General features: G+C 29.7%; 1 protein-coding gene across 1 annotated transcript in view; it reads right to left on the bottom strand.

The window, feature by feature from the left end:
• Window positions 1–728: 728 nt before the first annotated feature.
• The window catches only part of LOC143239528 (RNA polymerase II elongation factor ELL2-like), a 70435-nt gene continuing 48038 nt past the window's right edge, over window positions 729–23125 (bottom strand). Inside the window, exons 5-13 of the mRNA XM_076480684.1 lie at window positions 22992–23026; window positions 21923–22133; window positions 20732–20802; window positions 20031–20187; window positions 19418–19505; window positions 17537–18611; window positions 9670–9709; window positions 9041–9212; window positions 729–5178 (exon numbers count right to left, since the gene is read on the bottom strand). Coding sequence (XP_076336799.1) covers window positions 5035–5178; window positions 9041–9212; window positions 9670–9709; window positions 17537–18611; window positions 19418–19505; window positions 20031–20187; window positions 20732–20802; window positions 21923–22133; window positions 22992–23026 — 1993 coding nt within the window. The 3' untranslated portion in view covers window positions 729–5034. The remainder of the gene's footprint in view (window positions 5179–9040; window positions 9213–9669; window positions 9710–17536; window positions 18612–19417; window positions 19506–20030; window positions 20188–20731; window positions 20803–21922; window positions 22134–22991; window positions 23027–23125) is intronic.

The following is a 23125-nucleotide window of genomic DNA, read 5'->3' as shown; positions in this document are numbered from 1 at the left end:
ACATTGGAGCTGTAAAGTGTGTGGTACAATAAAATTCACAAACTCCTGATGAATGCAACAAGTCAGTTTATTTTATGAATGTATACATCCATGTTGTACAACACTGACACCACTACTGCTGCCCACTTAGGCTCCAACACATTTAGTGAAACAACTGACAAGCCTCGTAGAAGCGTTTGATGTCACACCTGACCATAACTTTCAATTAAACTAGAGCCGAAATAAAACAAAACAGTAAACATTAAAAATCAAATTATTCTTTGTTATAAAATTTAAGTTTGCCTATTTCCTTTTCATCATTTTTACTGAAATAACTAAATATTAAAACTGCTCAAAAAATCAGTCCTGAGAACTAACTTGATTAATTTTTAAATTTACTTTTCCATACAAATTGATTAAGAGTTGTTTTCTCAACAATGTAATAACTAGTTTTCAACATAATTTGTCTGATGTAGTTATTTTACTGTTCTAACACCTGGTTTTCAGTTACCAAGATTCAAATATTTTTTCATCTTGAAATTAATAGATATGCAAACTATGCCAATATTTCCTAAATAGCAGACAATACAAGTTTGAGAATCATTAAAAATTCCTGCAAATATTGTTAAATGACAGATCAAATGTGGCATCAAACTAAAAACCCATCAACCTTTTTGCACAGCAATCCAAAATGTCTGGATTTTCAATTTAGTTCAGACTAAATACTTGGAATGAGTAAATATAACCACTTTTTTTTTTTTTTTTTTCAAATTTATTTGCTAGGAGTTCACCATTCACAATATTAAATAATGGCACTTGAAAATACAGTAACAACATCCCTCTTTCCTTGGTAGGCATAAAGTTTAGTATACAAAAATGTTTCTACAATGGACCAGGATAACTGTGACATAAGACTCCACTACTGATACAAACTATACTAATAACCAGAGACCTCTAATCAAAAAATTTTACAGTATCTAACAGCAATCAAGTTGGTTAAGATCAAATTCACAACCTAGGTATATGCTGCACTTCAGCAACTTACTTCAAAGAAAGTGTATTCATTATTATTCAACAGATTAGTTTTAATATAGCTAGCCTATTATTTTGCACGAATTATTCTATTCAAATTAACAACCAAAAATAAATGTTACAGCATAATTCTTGTAAGAAAAACATGTTTAAATTTATGATAGAACTATACCGTTTTACATTAAACCCAAGAGAAGTATAATTTTATGCTTGCAGATATATTAAATCATTACATATTCATATATCTTTTTATATATAATTTTTTATTAGTTACAATATTATCATTACTCCACCTTAATACATTTATTTTAATTAAAATAGATCCTTTTATATACTATTCTGTACAATGTATACTTAATGAGAACTTTATATTAATTGAAAAATATTTAAATTGTTATTTGAAAGTTACTATAATTTTTTTTTGTTTTTTACTTTCTATACTAGTTACAAAAATTAGTATGCATTTGTAAATTTTTCAGCTGATAGTACATAGCAATAGGTCCCTGGGGAGCAGTCCTGCATTTCAGACTACAAGTAACTGAACACCCAGATTTAGTCTACGTTTAACTGCTTATTACAATATCAGTGTCCAATAACCTCAACGGTGTGTGAAATAAAAATGTAGAAATAGTTACAACCCAATTATAGCTCATATATGAGAGCAATGGGGGAAAATAAGCAAGCAACAAATTACTGACTTAAGGCACATATACCAAAAACATAGAAAAAAAAAAGGAAGTCGTTTAGCCGTTCCGGTCGTCAACATATATATCCTTGAGAGATGAATCTTTCAATCAAAACACAACCAATACATCTGACTGCAACCAAGCAAGTGGCTAGACTGTGCCTTTAATAAAACTAGTAGTTCCCACTTTTCTAAGTTACTTTAAATCAAATGCTCAATAATTTTATTTTTTGTTCAAATCACCCACCTTCCCTCCCAAAAAAATAAGTTTCTTTTTTAAGCCTCCTTTTTTTTTTACCTAAGGCCCACACATACAACAAAAACTATAGTTTTTATGGATTCATTATTAAATGATAGTGTTTTACAATATAATGCAAGCCTATAAAAAAATATGCAAATAATATTAACTAAGGGCAAAGAATATGCCTGGCAATAAATAATCCAACAGAACAAGTTACATCTTTCCTCAATTCTTTGAAAAAATATTCAAAAATAAAGCCACATCAGCCCATTGTGACATTTTTTTTCTGGCTCTTAAAACAGATTCAACTTCACTTATTATCACATCATAATAAGCAGAGCAATCCTGACCTATTCATGTATTATGTTCATTTCCACAAACACTAAACAAACAAGCTTTGTATTCTGGAAGTAGCATTAGAGACAAATAAGTATTCAGACATTTTATGAGATGCAACATCTTTCTCTTAACTCTGGAAAAACAATTAACAGTAATACCTTAAAAAAAAAATTGCATGACATGAGTCTGGTAAACTTTAGCCTATTCCCTACAAGAAATTGAATGTTTACCATACTGCCATTATTTTCATAACTAATGTTTCAAATAAGTAGTACAAAGTGCACAAAGGTTCTTGAAATGGTACCATGCCTACATTTTAGTGTTAATAAATTTTGTGCAACTTTTGTCTAATTACATTAGAAGTGAATAAAGCTAAAACCTTTCAAGTGACCTAACTAAAATTATGGAAACAACTATAACCAATGTGGTGGTTAATGTTAGGTACAAAATTATACACTCTAAGAGACCTGGCACCAGCAAGTTTTGGATTGTAGAGGCATAATGAGAGCCACATAAGAAACAAATTATTAATGTTGAACAAATCGAGAGAGAAAAATACTCTCCCATTAAAAAAAAAATCTAAAAAATAAATAAGCATAATGTGTTTTTCATGATCATTAGATCTGCCAAGTCAAAGATGAAAACCAAGAAGAACAAATGTAAATCATGTTAATCCTGACCGAAATCCTGTTGCATGTATTGACATAAACAAAATCAAACTGAGCACTTCAATTCTTTAAAAACATTAAATACAACAAAGGTTAGTAGTTTATTCAAACCTTATGAGGTAGGCATCAGGTCATGCAATATTCCAACTGCTGACCATCTATAAAAATTGGTCTTTCCAACACAAAATAAACAAGTATTAAGCAATACCCATTCTTTTTTCCTTACACTTTTCAGAGTTCTGAGTTGCACAACTTTCAAGAGAAAATACTGAAATATCACACCATCAATAGCTGAAAAAAACCACGAAAGTGGAATTTACTTCAAGTTAAAAAAACAAATTAAAAAAGAGTTTCACATATTCATCACAGAAGATAAGTTCAGAAGTTTTTTTTTGTTTTAAAATTTTGCTGTAGTTAATACTTTATTAAAATAATGCACATATTTGCAACAAAAAATTCAAATTTAAAGCTCCATTTTGAATTTCTAAATAGGTTAATAATTCATGATAAAACAAAGGTGGAAATGGACACCAAACACCACACAGTAGAATTATACTGAAATTAATTCAGTAGCGAGAAACCTTTATTGAAGCCTTTAAAGCAAATTTCTGTTATCTATATAAGGAAGCTGGTAGCAATTTTCACCTTTGTTTCATCATGAATTAATACACTGCTTATATCACCACTGAAATAATTTCTAAACTGCCAATGGATTTCTGATAAAAGTTTATAGTATATTCAAGATACACACTCACTTTCCTCAAAATAGTCATGTCAGAATTACTAAGATCTAATCGCTCCAACCCTAACAAGAAATCTGTCCAAATAACAGATATTTGGAATCACTATATCTTATACAATCTCTGTATGAATTATACTAAATATCCAAAACTGATATCAAACAGTGGAATACTTTTTAACTTATCTTTTTCAAAAATAAAAATGTCAACAGCCTTAGAGACAAGAAAAGTAGTATGTACTCTTTTTTCTTTTGTCACTGTGACTTAAGAGCCCTAAATAGAAATATGGTCACCTATGACCATAAAATGCATAGTTTGACACACAGTGCACAAGATGTTTTATATAAAAATAATGGTCAATGAATAGAGTTTTTGGAGCTATCTGTATTATTAATTGTATGATTCAGCAAGCTTTTGTATTAAAAATATACATTTTAATAAACAATAACAGAAATTTTGTAAACCCCTAAAATTGTGTTTTAATTTCTTACATTTCCTTGGACTTTTAGATACACAAATTTGATAATGTAAAAACTTCACCATACTCATTTTGCTCAACATTCTAGATGCACTATTAATTTTATGAACTCGAAAATTACGAACATATTTTAAAGTGAAATGATACGTTGACAATAATTACCCAATACTTCTCTATGAGTAAAACATTTTTGTCTTTAAATGTTTTCCTCTGCCAGTTGCATGAGAACATCACAACTACAATGTGACTAGTCAAAAATACAATGTACTCATGGGTTACTGAAAAAAAAAGTTAATTGCGGAAACTTTTCAAAATTAAGAATTCTTTTCAGCAGCAAAATCATTTTCTACATTTTTACATAAGCTGAAAATTTCAATGTACAAAATGAACATCTCTATAAGGAAGTAAAATGTGCAACTAATAGCAAAAACTAGATGAATAACATTGAGCTGACAGATACTAGGGTTCAGAAAGATCATGGGTGGGTAGTGGGTGAAAATGGAGGCGGGAAGGGGGCGTACACATATGGTGGGCAAAACAATCTTTTCTAGCCAGTTAGCCTTTGATTTCACAGCAGAAATTATTTGCTGTTAAGCCAAACATTAACATTTCTTTTTAATCTTATATCAATATGATTTTTTCTTCACAGGAAATTAATTACTTGTCATCCTTCAACACTCACTTTAAGACCTTTTATCTTAAAAAAAAAAGAAAAAAGACACATTTGAACCCTCAAATCCTTCTCTACGATTTTTTTTTTTTTACAATAAAACTAGGAAAAACCTTATGCATCATTCTGTACGTCACTAGTGTATGCCTTGTACACAAATACTTTACTCCTACAATTTGGGCAGAAAGAGCCTCGTCAGATTCTATCTCTGTGCTTGGTCATAGTCCATGATGAGTCGTTTAATATGAGATAATTTGTTATGCAAATACTGAAATCGCTTCTTCACATGATGGTACTGCTTCCTCCTATTTTCTTTGTATTCTTCTTTGATTTGGTGCATAATTTGCTAGAAGAAATGAACTTGAATTAGGTGAGAATTTAGAAATTTCCGTATGGTTCAAATGTATATAAAAGGTTAATAGCATTTTATAACATTGATTTGCACACCTAAGTCTAATGGCATGTTACCACACCTTTCAGTTGACGCTCAACACCAAATATGTTCACAGTGGAGTTTTGAAAATTGAATGCACAGTGCCATAAATCAAAGTATTTTCCACAAAAGAAAATTCACTTACTGAATTATTTAGTGATGTTTAAGCAAAGACAAATAAATTTCAATTAAGGAAGCTTCCAGTGAAATCTATGGAAGCAGAACCACAGGGCAAAGCATTTTCGAGAGCAACAAGCTTCAAAATCACACTTAAAGCCAATCCAGAGCAATACTGCTATCTGTAAAGTTGGGCTACCATAATGAAGTTATCTGAAAAGCCACTTAAAATGGAAGGTCTCTCAGAGGTCTCTCAAAACAAGTGGTCTGATGAACTTACCATCATTTACAGAAGTTTACTTAGCAACAATACATAGTCATTGTGAAACTAAGCATGATCAACAATGGAAATTGTTGCAAAATGACACAGAACCGGGAAAATCATTCTTAAAGTGTATTTAATCTTCAGTATTAAAATTTTCTCTAGTATATACAGAGATAATAAGCCTGAAAAGCAAGTTTTTCCCTTTAAAGAACAATAATAATTTTCAATATACAACAGACACATCACAGTAACATATTAAGGTTAATATACTTTGCTATAAAGAGCATATCACTGCTATCTTTTGAATGATATTTAACTTGTTTTAAAAAAAGTGTTAAAACTAAATAGTTTTCTCTAACAAATTAGGTATTCTAATACTTCCCAACATAACATGAGAAATAAAAAATTCAACACAAGTCCCACATAAAGATGCAATAGATAGTTAATAAAATTCAAGTCACAAAGAAAACAGTAAATCAGCCATTAGGGACAGTTGATTGGTCAAGCCACATTGTTTTGTATTATTTATATATACATACAATATACAAATACTAGCATCTTAATCTCTCAGAGTATGAATGTTTTTTAAATTTAGAAAATGTTTGAAATTTTTGTTTTAAATTTAGGAAGGTACTAATTCAGCTTGGCTTGTTATTTTTTACAGCTTGACTGGTCAAGGTTCTCATATTAACATTTCATCTGGTCAAACCTGTAATCATTTTATTACACACTAGTATTTTATCTACATGTCAATATTCTTCTGAACCACAAATACACTCACTACTTTTATAACAGCTTACAATGATCTAGTCATATTTTTATACAATAAATAACTCAAGATATATAAAAACTACACTTAATGATATTCCTTGACTTCTTCTCTGGCAATTTTTTTTCAATGAAGAATAAGTTGCCAATACAAATCTTAATAACTTGATATACATTTAAGACTAGACATGTCTAGGAAACTTCATACATACGCACGCAAAGGCACATTTCAAATCTTTAGACCAATGAATATCAACAAAATATTTTTCTACTAGTGGCATTCCGAGCCCAAATTATTATACACTGGATTTTTTTTTAAAGAAAAATATTAAGAAACACCTCTATAAATCACATATATTACAATGAGTTTTTCAACAAATCTCCAGCAAGTTCAAATATAAAAATTAAAACTGTGTTTAGTCACTCATGTAAACCATCTTTATTTGTTCAAGAGAGCTTATTTTTTTATTACCAATGAGATCTTTACATATTAAAAAAATATATATAAAAAAGCAATAGGCTTAACTTTCTAACATGGTAGATAAATTGGCTTAAGTATGCTTGACACTGATAATTTAGTTTATGTTTGTATGCTGTTTTCTACTTATAAGCATAATTAATACTGAAAAATTAAGTCAGCAGTGGTGGAGTAGCCAAAGATAGGTACAAAGTCTAAGCACAAAGTGATAAATTCTTGGCCTATAAAGGATCTGAAGTACAGAAATCTAGTATATTGCTGTAGCAGCAGTGTGAAAAGTACAAAGAAATAATCCCATTGTTGATGGAATAACAAGTTAGTTGTTTAAAACATACGATTTTTTGGTTTAATTACAAACAAAGCAATTTCTGACTATCATACAATTCTTTGGCCACTAACTCAAGCAGATTTTCAAAACATACATATATATAATGGACCAGATTAGGCCAAAGTGCTGTTTACAATGTGAGCATGCCCTGGTGGTGCCAAGGACAACTATAACAGTTCGATTATGCCACTGGTTGTTTATAGTGATAAATATATGGAATAACAAAACATTACTCAGCAAGACTAAAAACCTGTTTATGGTTATAAACATATGAATTACTAAAATATTAGTCATAAATACCAAAAGACAGTTTCTTGGTTATAAATATAAGAGTACTGAAAAATTAGAAAGACCAACAGTCTAATTTATGACTATAAACATATGGAATACTGAAAGTTTGCAAGAATAAACATCTGGCTAGAAAGCTCAAAGCTATTCAGTGGTTAACAATAACTTCTGATAGAACAAGTTTTGTTCTCGCAGTAAATATAATGATCAGTTGGATAATCTTACTGTTATTGAAATTAAAATATTAGCCAGAAGGACCAATACAGAATACTGAAAGTAAGGTGAATAAGTCCCATAGTCATTCACAGTAATGTGGATAATGGTGTGACTGCATGATTAGATCTTACTATAGAGATGATCCTCTGCATCTATGTTTTATCATCCATCGTACAGAACTGACTGGGTCAGTTACCATAACTTTTGGTATAATAACTGAAAACTGAGTTAAATTATTTTGTTTGACATTTGCACAAGAATGCAGGGAATAAAAGGCCTCTGAAATATAGCAAATTTCCACTATATATACACACACACACTTCTGCCTCAGATCTCTCAGATTTGGCTGGCTCAATTAATGTAATTATCAGTAAAATAACTGAAAACTGTGTATGCAGGCTTCATTTTTATGATTTCTGCCCAATAAATGGAAATAGAAAAGCCACTAAAATAAAGAATATTACCCTAAATATAATTTTAGCTCAAAATTGGAAGAATACAAGTACTTAATTAGTTAAATGAATCTGTTTTACCTATATGTAAAAACATCTGGTTTAGGTTAAGAAAATTTTATGCATAAAAAAATTTTCTCAACCCAAACCAGCCATTTTTACATATATATTTTTCTCTACAAGTAGGTTTTCTCATCATCACTGAATCTGTTTTACCTTTCATAAAGCAGAGAATGCAATTAGCATCTAATGAAGTCATTAGGAATTTGATAAAAGAAAGAAACATTATCTAACACTGTCCTTCACACAACATTCACTTGTTTAATGAATACTCTCAAATAATTATAATAACAATCTAAATATTATTCACAACTATATTAAATATTTGTTTTTTTTAATATTATGCAAAGCTATACAAGGGCTATCTGCACTATCCATCACTAATTTATCAGTGTAAGACCAGAGGGAAGGCAGCTAGTCCACACCACTCGCTACTCTTTTACCAACTAATAGTGTGATTGGCCATTACATTATAATGCCCACACAGTTGAAAGGGCAAGCATGTTTGATATGATGAGGATTCAAACCCACAACACCCCAATTGTAAATCGAATGCCCCAACCACCTTGTCATGCCAGGCCTACAGGCCCATACATATATTAAATAATTGCCACATGCTTACTTACATTATCACTACAAGCATAAAACTAAGTTTGGTTGAAATTTACAAAACAAAGTAAAAACTATAAGAGGTAAACTTGAGCTGAAGGAAACTACTTTATAAATTATCTACCTTTGATTACATTAAAAATATTTCATATTTCATGCATACCCATAAACAAGATTCTAATCAAAATACTTACTTCCCAGTCATCAGACCCTTCCTCAAATTGTCGTAATGTACAATCTAAAGTCGCAAATCTTTTAGAAACTTCTACCAATATTCCGTGTAACCTGCAATAGTCTTCATATTCTGCATTGAAGTCTGCTTTATATCTAGCCCGTTGCTCATTATTAGAGATCACCACAAACTTTCTGTTTTGGAAAGGAATTTTTATACTAGTCTAAATCAACTTTAGTTTGAAGAATATCTTAATTTAGATGGATTCACAAAAGATATTCTTGAATATTAAAACACATACATACATATCTGAAGCTTTTTAACTATCACAAGTTTTACTGGATATAAAATGTAAAGTACCAGTAAACATAACAATATTGAACAGAAATTCACAATTATTCTTGTTTGATAAATATACATTTATAATATATCAGGTGAAAACGTTTCTAAAATCATAGCAAGTATCAGTTTACAGATATATGTAACAAGATCAAACAGGAAACTTTGACCACTAGCCTCAGGATTAACTAATTCAGATTAAAAAATATCCATTTGATAATTATAGTTTACAAATTACATATAAGAAGGATAAAATTAATCTTGTGGACTTGTATGATACCAAAAATATGTCCTTAACATCTCTGTACTTACGCAAGATAATCCAAATCTTCACTATTCGAAGAAAAAAATCCTAAAAAAGAAAAACGGTAATCATGATTTATATAATTTTTTTCCTCATAACATACTTAGGTAACATAACCTTCAGTTATAGAGGAAACAGAGTAATGAGATGAAAGATAAAACTGAACCTGTTTGAAACAAGTGTTCTTTCAATATACGTGTTACTCATTGTACCCGTTTCTTACAAACTTTTGACATGGCTCATTTACAAATAACAGCTAGTTCTCGCTATTTTGTTTTCATACTAAACTTAGTACAATGAAGAGTTAAACAGCAAAAGGAAACTTTATTTCTGGAGAAACATAATACAACTTAGCATCATTATTTCTCCAGCCTGTTTGAAAATAGAACATCTTTCACTTCAAAAAGAGCAACTTTACTGAAAAGATTTTTTTTTCAATACACCTTGCTACCTTCGTAATCATCCATTAAACCTATTTTTCTTTTCATTCACGTTTTTCTTTGAACAGACCCAGCATTTTGACTTCTAATCTGAAAACACCAAATGCCTTATTTTGTTACACTTCGGCTCAAACAAAACAACAGCTAATACCAGCTCAATTCTTTTAACAGAGTATATTTACAAAAAAACTGAATTTACAAATGTAGCCTGACAACGACTACTCGAGTGAAACAGGAAACATAACAGCAAAAGATTAACCAAATTAAAATAATTTGAAAGCATGAAATATTCAACTTGTCCAAGTCTTTTTCTCTCAAAATCACTGCAGCTACCACCTTATCATAATTATTCATCGTAACAGCTTTAGGCCTCCTAATCTTTTCACAAATGCTTTAGTTTAAATTTATTGGTTCATTGCCCTTTAAACAATATTTTTCTTATCTACCCTAACAAGATTTTAATTATACACACTTTAGTTACTTTTGATACAAAATATACAGAACAATAAATTAAAAGAAACATGGGACTTACTTTAGGTGTTGAGGCCTTTTTGATTTTTTATTAACCTGTTTTGTAAGTTCTATATTTTTTTAACTCTTATTTGTTCAAAAAATAATGCATGTTGCTTTCAAATATTCATTTTAAAAACAAAATATACTCAATTTTTTTTTTAAACTTTAGTCTCCTGGTTCAAATTTTTCTTAGTAATGCAAGTTAAAAAATTATCCAAAATGCAATACATTCACAAGAATTTGTTTCTTGTTTTTTTGTGTTTTTTTTCAATATTGGTGTTTATTTTAAAGTGTTTTATAGGTTTATTTCAACACCTAGAAACTGATGTTTTCAGATTGTTCATTTTTAGTTTTACGTAGGTACTTCAAAATCAGTGTTTTTGAGTTTTGGTTTTTAATACTGTGATGAGTACACTAACTTACTGTATTTTCTGCACACTAATTTTCCTTATGGTGGTAATAACACATACAAAACAGCTAATATCTTATACAAAATCATAAAAACGAATTTACAGCTAAACATAATATTTTAAGGCACTGATACTATAGTTAGAAAGCCAGTTAATTTATTATACTTAAAAGCATTGTCTGCTTCATACTTGTTATTCATCTGTATTCACAAGTGGGTATTCCAAATAAATAAAACTTAATGTACTTGAATCACCAAAAAACCAATGTTGGCTTAAGTTTGATCAACAATCAACAGCAAAAAATGAATATAGTGTATAATTCCTGATAAAAGTAAAACAAATATTAGAAATGCATCAGGTTAGATCACCTAAAATAATGAACAATAATTATAATTAGGCACAAACCCATGTGGAAAGAGTTAAATCTTGCAAGCACAGTGACTCAGTAAAGTGAGAACATTAATGTAAATTGAATAAACTTTTCTTTCTGTATGTGTGTTTTTCAATTACAACAGGAAATTGGGTGTCCCATATACTCAAACTCTAATAACTAAAAACTTTTAAATGACAAAAAAATCACAGGTGAACTAAATTAACTTAGCAAATACCACCAACATATGAAAATATAATACTTTTATTTTCACTTTTAATTTCAACCACACACTTATGTTGAACCAGAACAGCATCATCTTCAACATAAGCATGCAAAACAGTCAACAATTACCTTCAAAATTCAAGCATAACTGACCCTAATTTAGAACTGTTGATCAGAAGGAGGGTAACTAGTCAGTAAATCTATTCTCTATTCAGCTATTCTAAACTGAAAACACTAAGATTGATTGTCACAAGTACAAAATTCCCACAGCTGAGATTGCAGAACTTGTTGAGGCATGTAGCAGCTTGAACCTCAGATCACCAAATTTGTAGGTCAGCACACTAACTACAAAGGCTATGTCCATTCTAATTTCTATCCCATCACAGGGAGTTTCATCCTGGTATCAAGTTTTATGAAGTAGAAGGATACGAAGCATGTTATACTTCTCAATGTAATATTTAAGTGTACAAACTCAGTTTTGCTAAAATTAGGATCAAATTTTGGTAAATTTATTGACCAAATATGTACAGGATTGCTCCACTTAGAGAAGGAATGTTGATTATACTTCTGAGTTTACCAAGTGTATCTACATAAAATATAGCATACAAAGTAAAATGTACAAGTCTGCTGTAGATGAAAAATCAAACATCAAAAAGTATCTGTACCCAATACTTGACTGTGAACTGATCATAAGAGTCTCAGATTCTAACCATGGACCTACTCAATTCACAGCTCAGCACACTAACACATCAAAGATTCTGCTCATGTTAAGAATGGAAGTATTTCTTCCACAATAAATTTTGTGTATTGTATTGGCATAACCTCTAGGACCTCTAATATATATTACATCTCATTAATGTTATAGATCCAGATTGTCAACTATTGTCATAACAAATAATGTCTATGGTAATAGTACCCAAAAACACCAGTAATATCCCATCTATAGTTCTATTTAATATCTTTTTTTGTAAGGATGGAAGTTGGGAGTTTAATTAATAGAAATATCAGGCTGGCTTCATTTCTATTTTAAGAAGTTGAACAGTAACAGCCTTTCCACAACTGGTTATAGACAGTTAAAAACAGTAGAAGATACTGTGGGTGTGAGTACTAACCTTTACATATTTTATTTTTTCCATGACAGACAACTAAATTGACATCAGCTTCTGGATTTGTGATAGATGGGATATCCCCAGTGCATTTGGGTGCTATTACTACAGACTATCCACTACTCAACAGCAAGTTGGCAACAGGACCAATAACAATAATGCAATATTTTATTATTCTTTTGTGTAACCAATATTTTATAAGCTAATTTATTTATTTAAAGAAACTCATGTTAAGGTGTTGATTTGATCACACTTTTTTCATTTCCTACTTCAGAAATATTGTTACTCTTGTATACTGATTAATAGCCTAGGTAGTTATGTAATTACATTGTTTATGTAATACGCCATAGCTCTAAGACGTAATATGATACAAAGCTGAATTTTGTTTTCAAATTTCCTATAACATATCAATTGATAAATCAGCAATTGTTGTAATTAAAAGTCTGTTAGATTTCCTGTAAAAAAATTTAGTTGCATGCAACTTATGATTTAGATAAAAATAACCCTACTTCAGGCCACAGTTTGACCATGTAACCAGTTATTCAGCCTTTTCAGATTTTTACCATATATTCTTACATCTCTGAATATGATCTACAAAAAAAATCAGGATGGTGTTTAACCTACTTTTTGAGTTATAATTTTTTAAAGTATCCTCTAACCATACGTTGTTTCCTTGAAAAACAAAACTTCAATTCAGGTGTGTTACTGTGTGCATATATATCCATACAATTTTGAAATAATTTATGAATCCCACTGAAATATTCAAATCAGCTTTTACCATATATTCTTACATCTCTGAACATGATCTTCAAAAAGATCAAGGTTGTGAAAAATAATAAATTATCAAATTTTAAGAGTCTGTGATATGTACCATTGGACAAAGGACCACATTCAGGGCATTCAGTTCTTTCTTGTCAATCAGGAATTTGTCCTGCAGAATTGTGTAAAGTTTGATCTACTTGAGTGCTATGAAAAATGCAAAACTGTGGCAGGTATTAGGTCACATCATAGCTTTATTTCCCACTCTACCAACAAATTGTATATGAGAAGGCTATCAGATGATGTGTACACAGTTGTAACTGTTGGTAGTAGCAGTGAAAGTGATGCTGCAGCAGCTCAAATAGGGTCTAATGATAGCAATGACAATTATCAGCCAGGGAAATACGTGTCATGCATATATGATCATGAATGGTATGTGGGAAACATAAAGATAGATCAGATGAACATTCTGATGTGTTGATGTCATTTATTAAGAAATCAAGAAATGAACTGTTCTCATGGCCTGCAAGGTCACAAAGATGAAAGATGGATTCCTTTCCAACATATTCTGTCTGATAAGTGCACCTACCATGCAAGGCAGTAGTGCTCGCCACTATGTTCTAAGTGATCTCAACATAATCAAACTCGAATTTCAGAAATTTATTTAAGCTGTCTGAACAAAGCAATGTTTATTTTATGTTGTCAAGGCTAATTTATCACCAAAGCAGTTTTTGAAACATTTCATTGTCACGATTATTGCAGTTTGGTGTGACTATAATCTTTCTCAGTTATCCCCTGTTGTAGCACTGTGCTTTTTGTGTCTGATTTACCTTTGTATTTATATTATGAATCTTAAACTCAGCCATATCTGCATAACTGTAATGCATACACAATGTATTTGCATTGCCATGTGATCTGACTATTTATGTCAATAAACTTGTTCAGAAATGAATTAATTCTTTCTTGTTTCTTACAACTTCATTATTTAACATTGTGAAAGGCTGATTAGAATATTTCAGTGGGATTCGTAAAATTCTGATAGGTATTTTTCAAAATTCTATGGATATATTTGCACACAGTAACATACCTGAACTGAATGATTTTTAAATAAAAAATGTATGGTCAGAGAATACTTTAAAAAATTATAACTCACAAAGTAGTTTGAACACCATCCTGATTTCTTTTTTGTAGATCATATTTAGAGATGTAAGAATATATGGTAAAAATCTTAAAAGACTGAATAACTGGTGACATGGTCAAACCGTGGCCTGAAGTAGGGCTATTTTTAGCTAAATCATAAAAAGTTGCATGCAACAAAATTTTTTTACAGGAGATCTAACAGACTTAATTACAACAATTGCTGATTTATCAATTGATACGTTATAGGAAATTTGAAAACAATATTCAGCTTTGTATCATATTGTCTTAGAGCTATGGCTTATTACATAAACAAATGATTTTTATGATTTTGGGTTGTCAAGTAATTTTACTGCCTCAATAAGAAAATCCTAAGAGAGATAAACTTGGTTTGAGACCATATTTTAATTCTGTGAGATTAATTCAGTCAGAGTAACAAATTTCAGCCTTCTACCACCATTACCCTTGCAGCTTTAAGCAGCCAAAGTTGCCCGAAAATGAATCTGCCAAAAAAACAAAAAATTGATTAAATTTTACAGGGCTGTAAATCAGAAACTATTAGAGATATTGACCTAATCTTTGCCAATTATTCATTATATGGGTAGATGAGCACATGTGAATTTTTGCAAGGCATTCTGTGGGGGTCACCTGCAGCCCCCTGAATGATTCGACATGGAATGACCTTATGTGTATTAAAATTTTAATTTAAATAAAGTGCAATACAATCTTTCAAAATTCTTAGATCATCTTCAGGTTAACAAAGAAAATTCAAGAACATTTTCCCCATGAAATCATTTCAACCTATAGTTAATTTTAAATATAGTAAACCTATAGGACCTCTTCTCTTTAAATATAAAAATTTATTAAAGAATTTAGTCAAATAAAAGTTAACAACTTACATTGTAACAGTAATAATATTGTTTGTAAAAATACTTTTCACAATCATATAGTTACTGGAAATTTAAAAGTTAATAAAGAATTACATTCAATGTTAAAAAAGGGTACTAAATACATAAACTGCACAAAATGTATAAAATACTACAAAATTTGAGAAATATTAACTTCTTAAAATAAGTAAACAATTCTATTATCTGCCATCTTTCTTTTTTGAATGGAAACAATATTTTATTAATTTCATGAAGTAACAATTAAAAATATTAAACTTAACTCAGTATAAGATTGATATTTCTTTCAATGTCTTTAAATATAAAATAAATTCAAAAACAATATATTATTACTCAAACTGATAAAGTTGGTTGTAATTTTGGTTTTGGATGTAAAAAATTACAGGCACAAATTTTACATAATGAAATTAATACTAAAAAAAATGTTAACAAAAAATAATGTTATTACTAATTTAAAGAAGGCTATTAAAAATTGAAATATCCATACAGATTATTCTTATACAAATTTATCATTTCCATACACAATTCTAAGATTGGATAAAAATCCTGTGAAGTTCAAATTTATTACTAATTATTTAAACAGTTATTAAATCTGTTTCCATATTACTTAACAAATTGGATGATATCTTGTTTGAAAGGATGAAAACAGTCTTCATATAACCAGAACAATTATTTCTGGATTACTAAAAACAACATTCCAGTTTGGGATTGTTTAAATTATTTAAATTTTTCAAAAACCACCAGTTCTATTTTTACACGTGACTTTACTACAATGTATACCTGAGAGATTTAATCCTGGTTTACAATGAGTTTTCATAATTTTATACAAATAATAAAGTAACTAGACTGAAATTTAAATTTACTGGAATTCATTGTAAAATATATACTCCATTTCCATATTTATAACAGTTATATTGTTTTTAACAAACAAGTATATAAGCAAATGGTGGGTATTTCAATGGGAACAAACTTCCCTTCGAATATCGTCAACCTGCATCTGTTCTTTTATGAAAAATTATTTAGAAAGCAGACTTTAACTCCTAACATACATTAACACTTTGTTACATAAGTGATTTAATATCTATAAATAACAAATTTTACAGCAGGCTTAATATGTACAATAGAAAGAAGAAATAATAATAATAAGGTACATGCTAATTATTTAGTTTTGGACATTACTTATATAGAAGGCAGTTGACTATTTCTGATAAAAGAAGAGAATTTTATTTTCCCCATTCATGGTCTGCCCACACCTAACAGTGTTATTCTGCTATCATACTAAAATAAATTATAACTCAGCTAAAACAGTTCTTAATAGTCTGTAATAACTATAATTTTTTTTTTTTATGGATAATATTCTATTACTGAAAAAAACTGAAAAATAATGGCTATAAAGACAGACAATTAAAGAAGTACCTTACTTCATATTTTAATAAATACAAAAATATTTTGGAAACTAAAATAACAACTAAGAAAAATATAGACAAATAAAATAAAGAGGGAGTTGGTTATTTTATGAGCAGCTAATAACAATTTTTTCCAGTAATTTTATTCAGTACAACCAGGACAGAAAGACTAACTTCAAATACCTGAGCTTGTCTCAGTGTTCCTATTTTATACCTGAATAAATCTTCAGGAGAAAGGGAGGAGGTTGGGAGTAAAAACAATTTAATAACTCTTAAGGTGGGGTGTATACCGCTGTTTACTCTCTTATTGTTCTATGTAGTTCTATTCAATATTTTAGTTCTATTTGATATCTTTTCATAAGGGTAGAGGTTGGGAGCTAATTAGTAGAAATATTAGAGTGGCTTCATTTCTACTTCAAAAAATGTAGCATAACTGCCTTACAACAACTGGCCATATCTGTAGAGGTTGATATAAAACCCTTTATTCATCACTAACACCCTGAAATAATTTAGTGATGAAAGGAAAAAAAATTCAGAATTAGCAAATCAGCTAATAAAAAAAACTTACATTCTGTTATTTGCTTTAAAACTTCAATATACCCACCTGAGGAATCAACGCTTGACTGGCTATCTGGACTTGAGGCAGGAGAGGAATCTCCTGAAACTGATCCACATGATTTTGAAGATGTTTTCAACCTCTGTTTTTTAAACTTCTCTTCTGGGAAGGACTTATTGAAACTGGAATAAGACTTGGTAAAAAAGGAATCATTCTTTGGTTCCATTTTTTTTAAGTTATATGGATTTGGATTACGTTTGCCATCTTTATTCCATGACTCTACAGATGTCTCTCTGGTGTCACACGATTGCAAATACTCTGGAATACTTTGATGAGATTTTCTTCCTATGGAATGATGTGGACTGCAAGTACTTTCTGAAGAAAGATGCATAGGGTAAGGACTGTGTGGCCCACGATGTTTATCATTCTGTTGAAATACAGAATACCTTTCACTTTCAGATACACAATTCTTTTCATTTTCAGGAACAGAATTATTTTCATCCTGAGAAACAGGGTATTTTTCACTCTGAAACTCAAAATACTTTTCACTGCGAGACACAGGATATTTTTCATTTTTAGCCCTACCATACTTTTCATGTGAAGATAAAGGATTCTTTTCACCATGAGAAACAGGATACTTTGCACTCTCAAATACAGGATATTTTTCATTGTGAAACACAGGAAATGTTTCACTTTTAGACACGAAATATTTTGCACTTTCAGACAGAGGATGATTTTCACTCTGAGATGCTGCATACTTCTCACTAATTGTACTTGTCCTAACAGAATCACTCCAACATAATTTAGAATGATTATCATGCCTACCATAACTGTTTGTATATTTTTGCCTTGTGTTGCTGTCAGGCCTACTAATGCTATCCATTGGCAAGTCTGCTTTTGCTTTGTTTAGATATATCGTTCTTTCATGATTTTCATGTCTTTCAGCATTTTCCACAGCTAAATCAGCTTTGTAACACTTTTCATTTACAAAATTTGACTTAGAGCATGGAGGATCTGATCCAGATGAGTTAGCAGATACAAATCCAAACTGCTCAGACTTCTTATAATGAGATATCCTCTGCTTCTTAGCTGGGTGAGGTTCAGTGCTTGGAGACGTGCGTTTCTGTAATTGTAAGGTAAAAAAAACCCTTCACATTAATACAAACATCTTAAACAACAGAATAAGTGGTAACTGGCATGAAGTAATTCAATAACAAATCTTTAACAAGTTATTACAACTCCAAATGCTTTAGAACTTGAAAGTTTGATTATTTAACCAATAAAAGATTTTAGTTAAAATATAAAAGGTTAAATCACTTACTTAAAACTGGTAATACTTAACTCATTGTAATTTATTTAGATATTTTAATATAAAATATCAATAATTATTGGAAAACATGTTCTGGCACTTCAGCTGCAATGTTTACACTGAGTAAAAAATTAAGATGACTGAGAAAAAGACAAAAACATCACAAGTGTAACTCGTTGTAACTAAAACTTGTGGTCTTTAAAGTATACTAGTCTTGGTCTGTCAATAACTAACAGAAAAATATTCACACAACAGCTGGAACATCAAAATTAGAAATAGCTATAAAAAAACAGTTTCCTCAATGACAAACTGCTAAAAGTACATATATAATCTAAACAGAAAAAATACACATTAACCAAGTTTAAAATGTCTCAACTAAACCAGCCAGAACAAACAAATCACAAAACAATGAAAGGAGTCACAAGATGAGAGATGTCATCAACTTCTTTAACTAAAGCAAACAGTTTTGATAATACAATTTCCCACACAATTTATTTTTAAGCATATATTAATAATTTAATTAAAACCCCCTACACTTGAATAAAAATCAAATTGAAGACATACTCCAACAAAAAAATGAAAGAAAGAGAGAGAGAGAAAAATATAAATCAGAAACTGACCTGGGCTACAGAACAATCATTTTCCTGAGGTAAATAAGGAAACCGATTTTCACTTTCACTGGGTGGCGTTAGGTTCTGTGGCTTTTGTCTAAGAGGGAAAAAATGGACGAGTTCACAATTTTAAAACATTTAACTAAAATATTTAGCCAAAAAAAAAAGTTAATGCCTCACAAGAAGCTACACAGTGTTCTATTTTGTTAAATATTATCTACAAAGATTGTCTATCTTCAACTCAGGTAAATTTTATTACATTAAAAAGAATAATTACACATGGAAAAAATGTTTAATAACAGCTAAAATTCTCTTAGCATTTGTTGGTTTTTCTTGTATCACTAAAAATGTTCACAATGAATAAAAGCTATCTTTTCAATTACACTGTTTAGATTTTTGGAAAGCTAAAATACACTAATTATTGAGTATAAGTAGTTTTATTCAAGTTATTTCACAACATTCGTGTCTTACAGCAAGGCTACAGAAAATTCACATCTTTTATTTTTCAAAAATATAAGAATTAAATAAGAATTATTTTAAACATGAAATATTGTGCGTAGTAGACAAGCTAATTATGTGTGTCTGTGATCTTATTACAATATTCTTTAAATTTTTGAAGCACCTCTTCATCAGTTTCAGTTCTTCAGTAGAATAGAAAGGCCAGTCATCAGAAACCTCATTCCAGATGTGCCGTGCAATGTGAAAGGTATTTCCTTTAAGGACAGCTACCTGGCTCAAAATAGCACTCAAACTTTTCTTGTCCTTTTCTTTAATACCATCTGTAATTTAATATAAAATCAGCATGGATAATATCGGATTATTTTATAATTGATAAAAACAAATATTTTGTTATAAATATAACTACTTCACAAAAAACATGCAAATGTCAGATTTAATGGAAAGAGAAAAAAGAAAAAACATTCAATTAAGACTAGAGGCAATTGAATCAACATTTTTTTGTGGGTTAATAAAATTATTACAACAGTTTATACTGCAGTCATAAAATATATATATACATAGCTAAAAAAATACAAATTTTAAAATAATTGAAAAAGTACTTTATTATTGCTATCATATAAAGGAAAGAACTAACTGTCATTAAACACCTACTGTTGTACCTTACTCAACACACATTTCAAAATACTTAGGAACATCTTCATGTTGAGAAACAGGACAGATAAATAGATTTTCCACTAATTTTAAAGAAACTAAATATTGTTTCAAAATATCAATAACAAAAAAAATCTGAAACATGATGTAAAAAAGTAAAATACCCTCTTGCTACTTTATACTTTCTGAAGTAAATATAAGCAGTAAACACACCTTTCATTAATCTTGCTAAGAGTTCTGGTTTTTTGTAAGGCCTCAGAGCAAGGAGATGAATGACCCGTTCCCTAAAAGAATTACATTTTATATACAAGATACTCTTTGAGACCTGCTCTGTTTCATCATAAAAATTATTCTTAATAAACAATATAGTACCTCAGTCTCGCACTTACATTTCCTTAATATTTAAATCTCAGATTTACAAGAAGTTCTGTTTTTATATTAGATACATTTTATATCAAATGTTAATAGCAAATTGTCATTAGTTCAAATAACATATTAATATACTGCCATGTAATTTATCTGCTTTCTCAATAAATTCTGCAACTGAAATTTTTATGAAAAATAACAAAACAAATACACGTAAATCTTATATCTGACCATCAAAATCATTTGTGCCCAAATTACCAGCAAGTGAATGAAACCTTTTACATACTGTTTTAAAACAGAACTACTATCATAAATTATGAAATACATATTAAGGCCAATAAAAACAAATTTTAGTCATAACTTTATAATTTTTCTTGCATAAAGAAGACTTTTGTTGTAACAATTTTCTAAACATTAAAGTCTTTATGCTGAATGGTGGACATCAATGCTTCACTAATCATGTTCAAAAGTTTTCACTGGATGTTATTCAGACAGAAAGTACTAATATATATGCAAAAACGGCTCGTTTGGGTTGAGAAAATATTTTACATAGAAGAGCGAACAACATTTCGACCATCTATGTAAAATATTTTCTCAACCCAAACGAGCCGTTTTTGCATATATATTTCTCTACAAGTGGGTTTTCTCGACATCACTGAGAAAGTACTAATATATATTTAGTGCTTAACATTACATGAAATCCAAAAGGTCACTCAGTACTGCAAATAACATTAGTGATTGTTCATTATTTCTTTTTAAATAGTGTGCCATAATTCCTGTTACAAAAGCTAATTAGCTATTTAAAAACAAATATCATCAACACTTCCAAACGTATACAAATTGAACAGTTAATATAAACACTAACTGAAAGAGTAACTTATGATCTTTTCCTTAGTAACATTTCAATACGAGTTTCAAAACCAAAATCATGTCAACTAACTATTAAAGGACAAATTTTTCCACTACTATTCTTATTTTATAATATAAGAGCCATATGAAACAAATTACATAAATAAACTTAAGTATAGTGCTACAAACCTGTAAGTCCTTCTCAAGATGTCTGAATTGTTAGATTTCTGTTGAATTGTTGGTTTGGAGAGATTTCCAGCTGCTGACATGTGTGAACTACTTGCTGAAGAATAGGGCTTAGGTACAGGCTTAAATGATGGAAAAGCAGAGTGTGGTGGTGGACTGGATGATTTAGGTGGAGGCACAGAGAAAAGTGGTCGTTTCATTTTTACTTTTCGTCCTGATTAAATAAAGACTGCTAATTGAGATGAGTTTCTTTCACCATGAAACCACATAATCACAGTAAGCAGCAGACATAGAAGAGAGTTATCAGTTAATCTGTACTTTAATAATGTAGAGAAACATTTTCTGATACTTTAAGCTTAAAATCTCTAATTTAATGCAATAATTAGAGAATACTATTCTGTAACTTTGACCAATTTATAAGTTTAATAAACTGGATTAACTATTACAAGAGTAATATTTTTTACTAAATAAAAATGTGTCAGTGATTAAATTTGAACAAAAAAAAACTGCAGATGTATAAGCTGGTAAAAATGCATTTAGATTAAAATAATATTTTCTGAATATATTTATTTTACCACACCATAATAAAATTTATAGTTTAATGGACTTTTTTTTTAATCCACATGCAATATCATTAAGGGCATTTCATATAGAGGACTTACACTATCTTATCTCAAAAATAACAAAACAAAAACTATAAATTAAGGCTATTTTTCTTTTCATACCTGTATGAAAAAGCACACAATGTTATTCTGATCATACAATTTGGTGAATCCCAACAATTTATGTCACTCAGAACTTCTCTACCTACTTTCATATTCATTTAAAGTTGTTTTAAGAAATCTACAGCAAAAATGCTAGGATATACAGGAAACCCTTAAATATTTTATGCTATTCCTTATAAATATCACTTATTACCACTATTTCATAGAGAAAGAAAATTCCAGGCAACAATGATCTAAACTCAATCTATAACCTACTTAACCTAAATAAATAACAGGTTTATCTCTTTAAATACAAAAGAAAGTGATTTTTTTTCATTAATATTAAAATAAAAAATATTTGTACTGACCTACATAAGGTCCTGATGCCTTGATAATTTTTGTGCTGTTTGAAAATAAAATGTATCTTACTAAAACACAAAAATCTACATGTTAATTTAAAGAGCAATACAAGAAAGCAACTATAAGATAATCAGAGCTTTAA

This window comes from Tachypleus tridentatus, chromosome 13, assembly GCF_004210375.1.
Source record: "Tachypleus tridentatus isolate NWPU-2018 chromosome 13, ASM421037v1, whole genome shotgun sequence".
Classification (NCBI taxonomy): domain Eukaryota; kingdom Metazoa; phylum Arthropoda; class Merostomata; order Xiphosura; family Limulidae; genus Tachypleus; species Tachypleus tridentatus.
The sequence above is the reverse complement of the archived record's forward strand: the minus strand, read 5'-3'. Positions and strand labels throughout refer to the sequence as shown.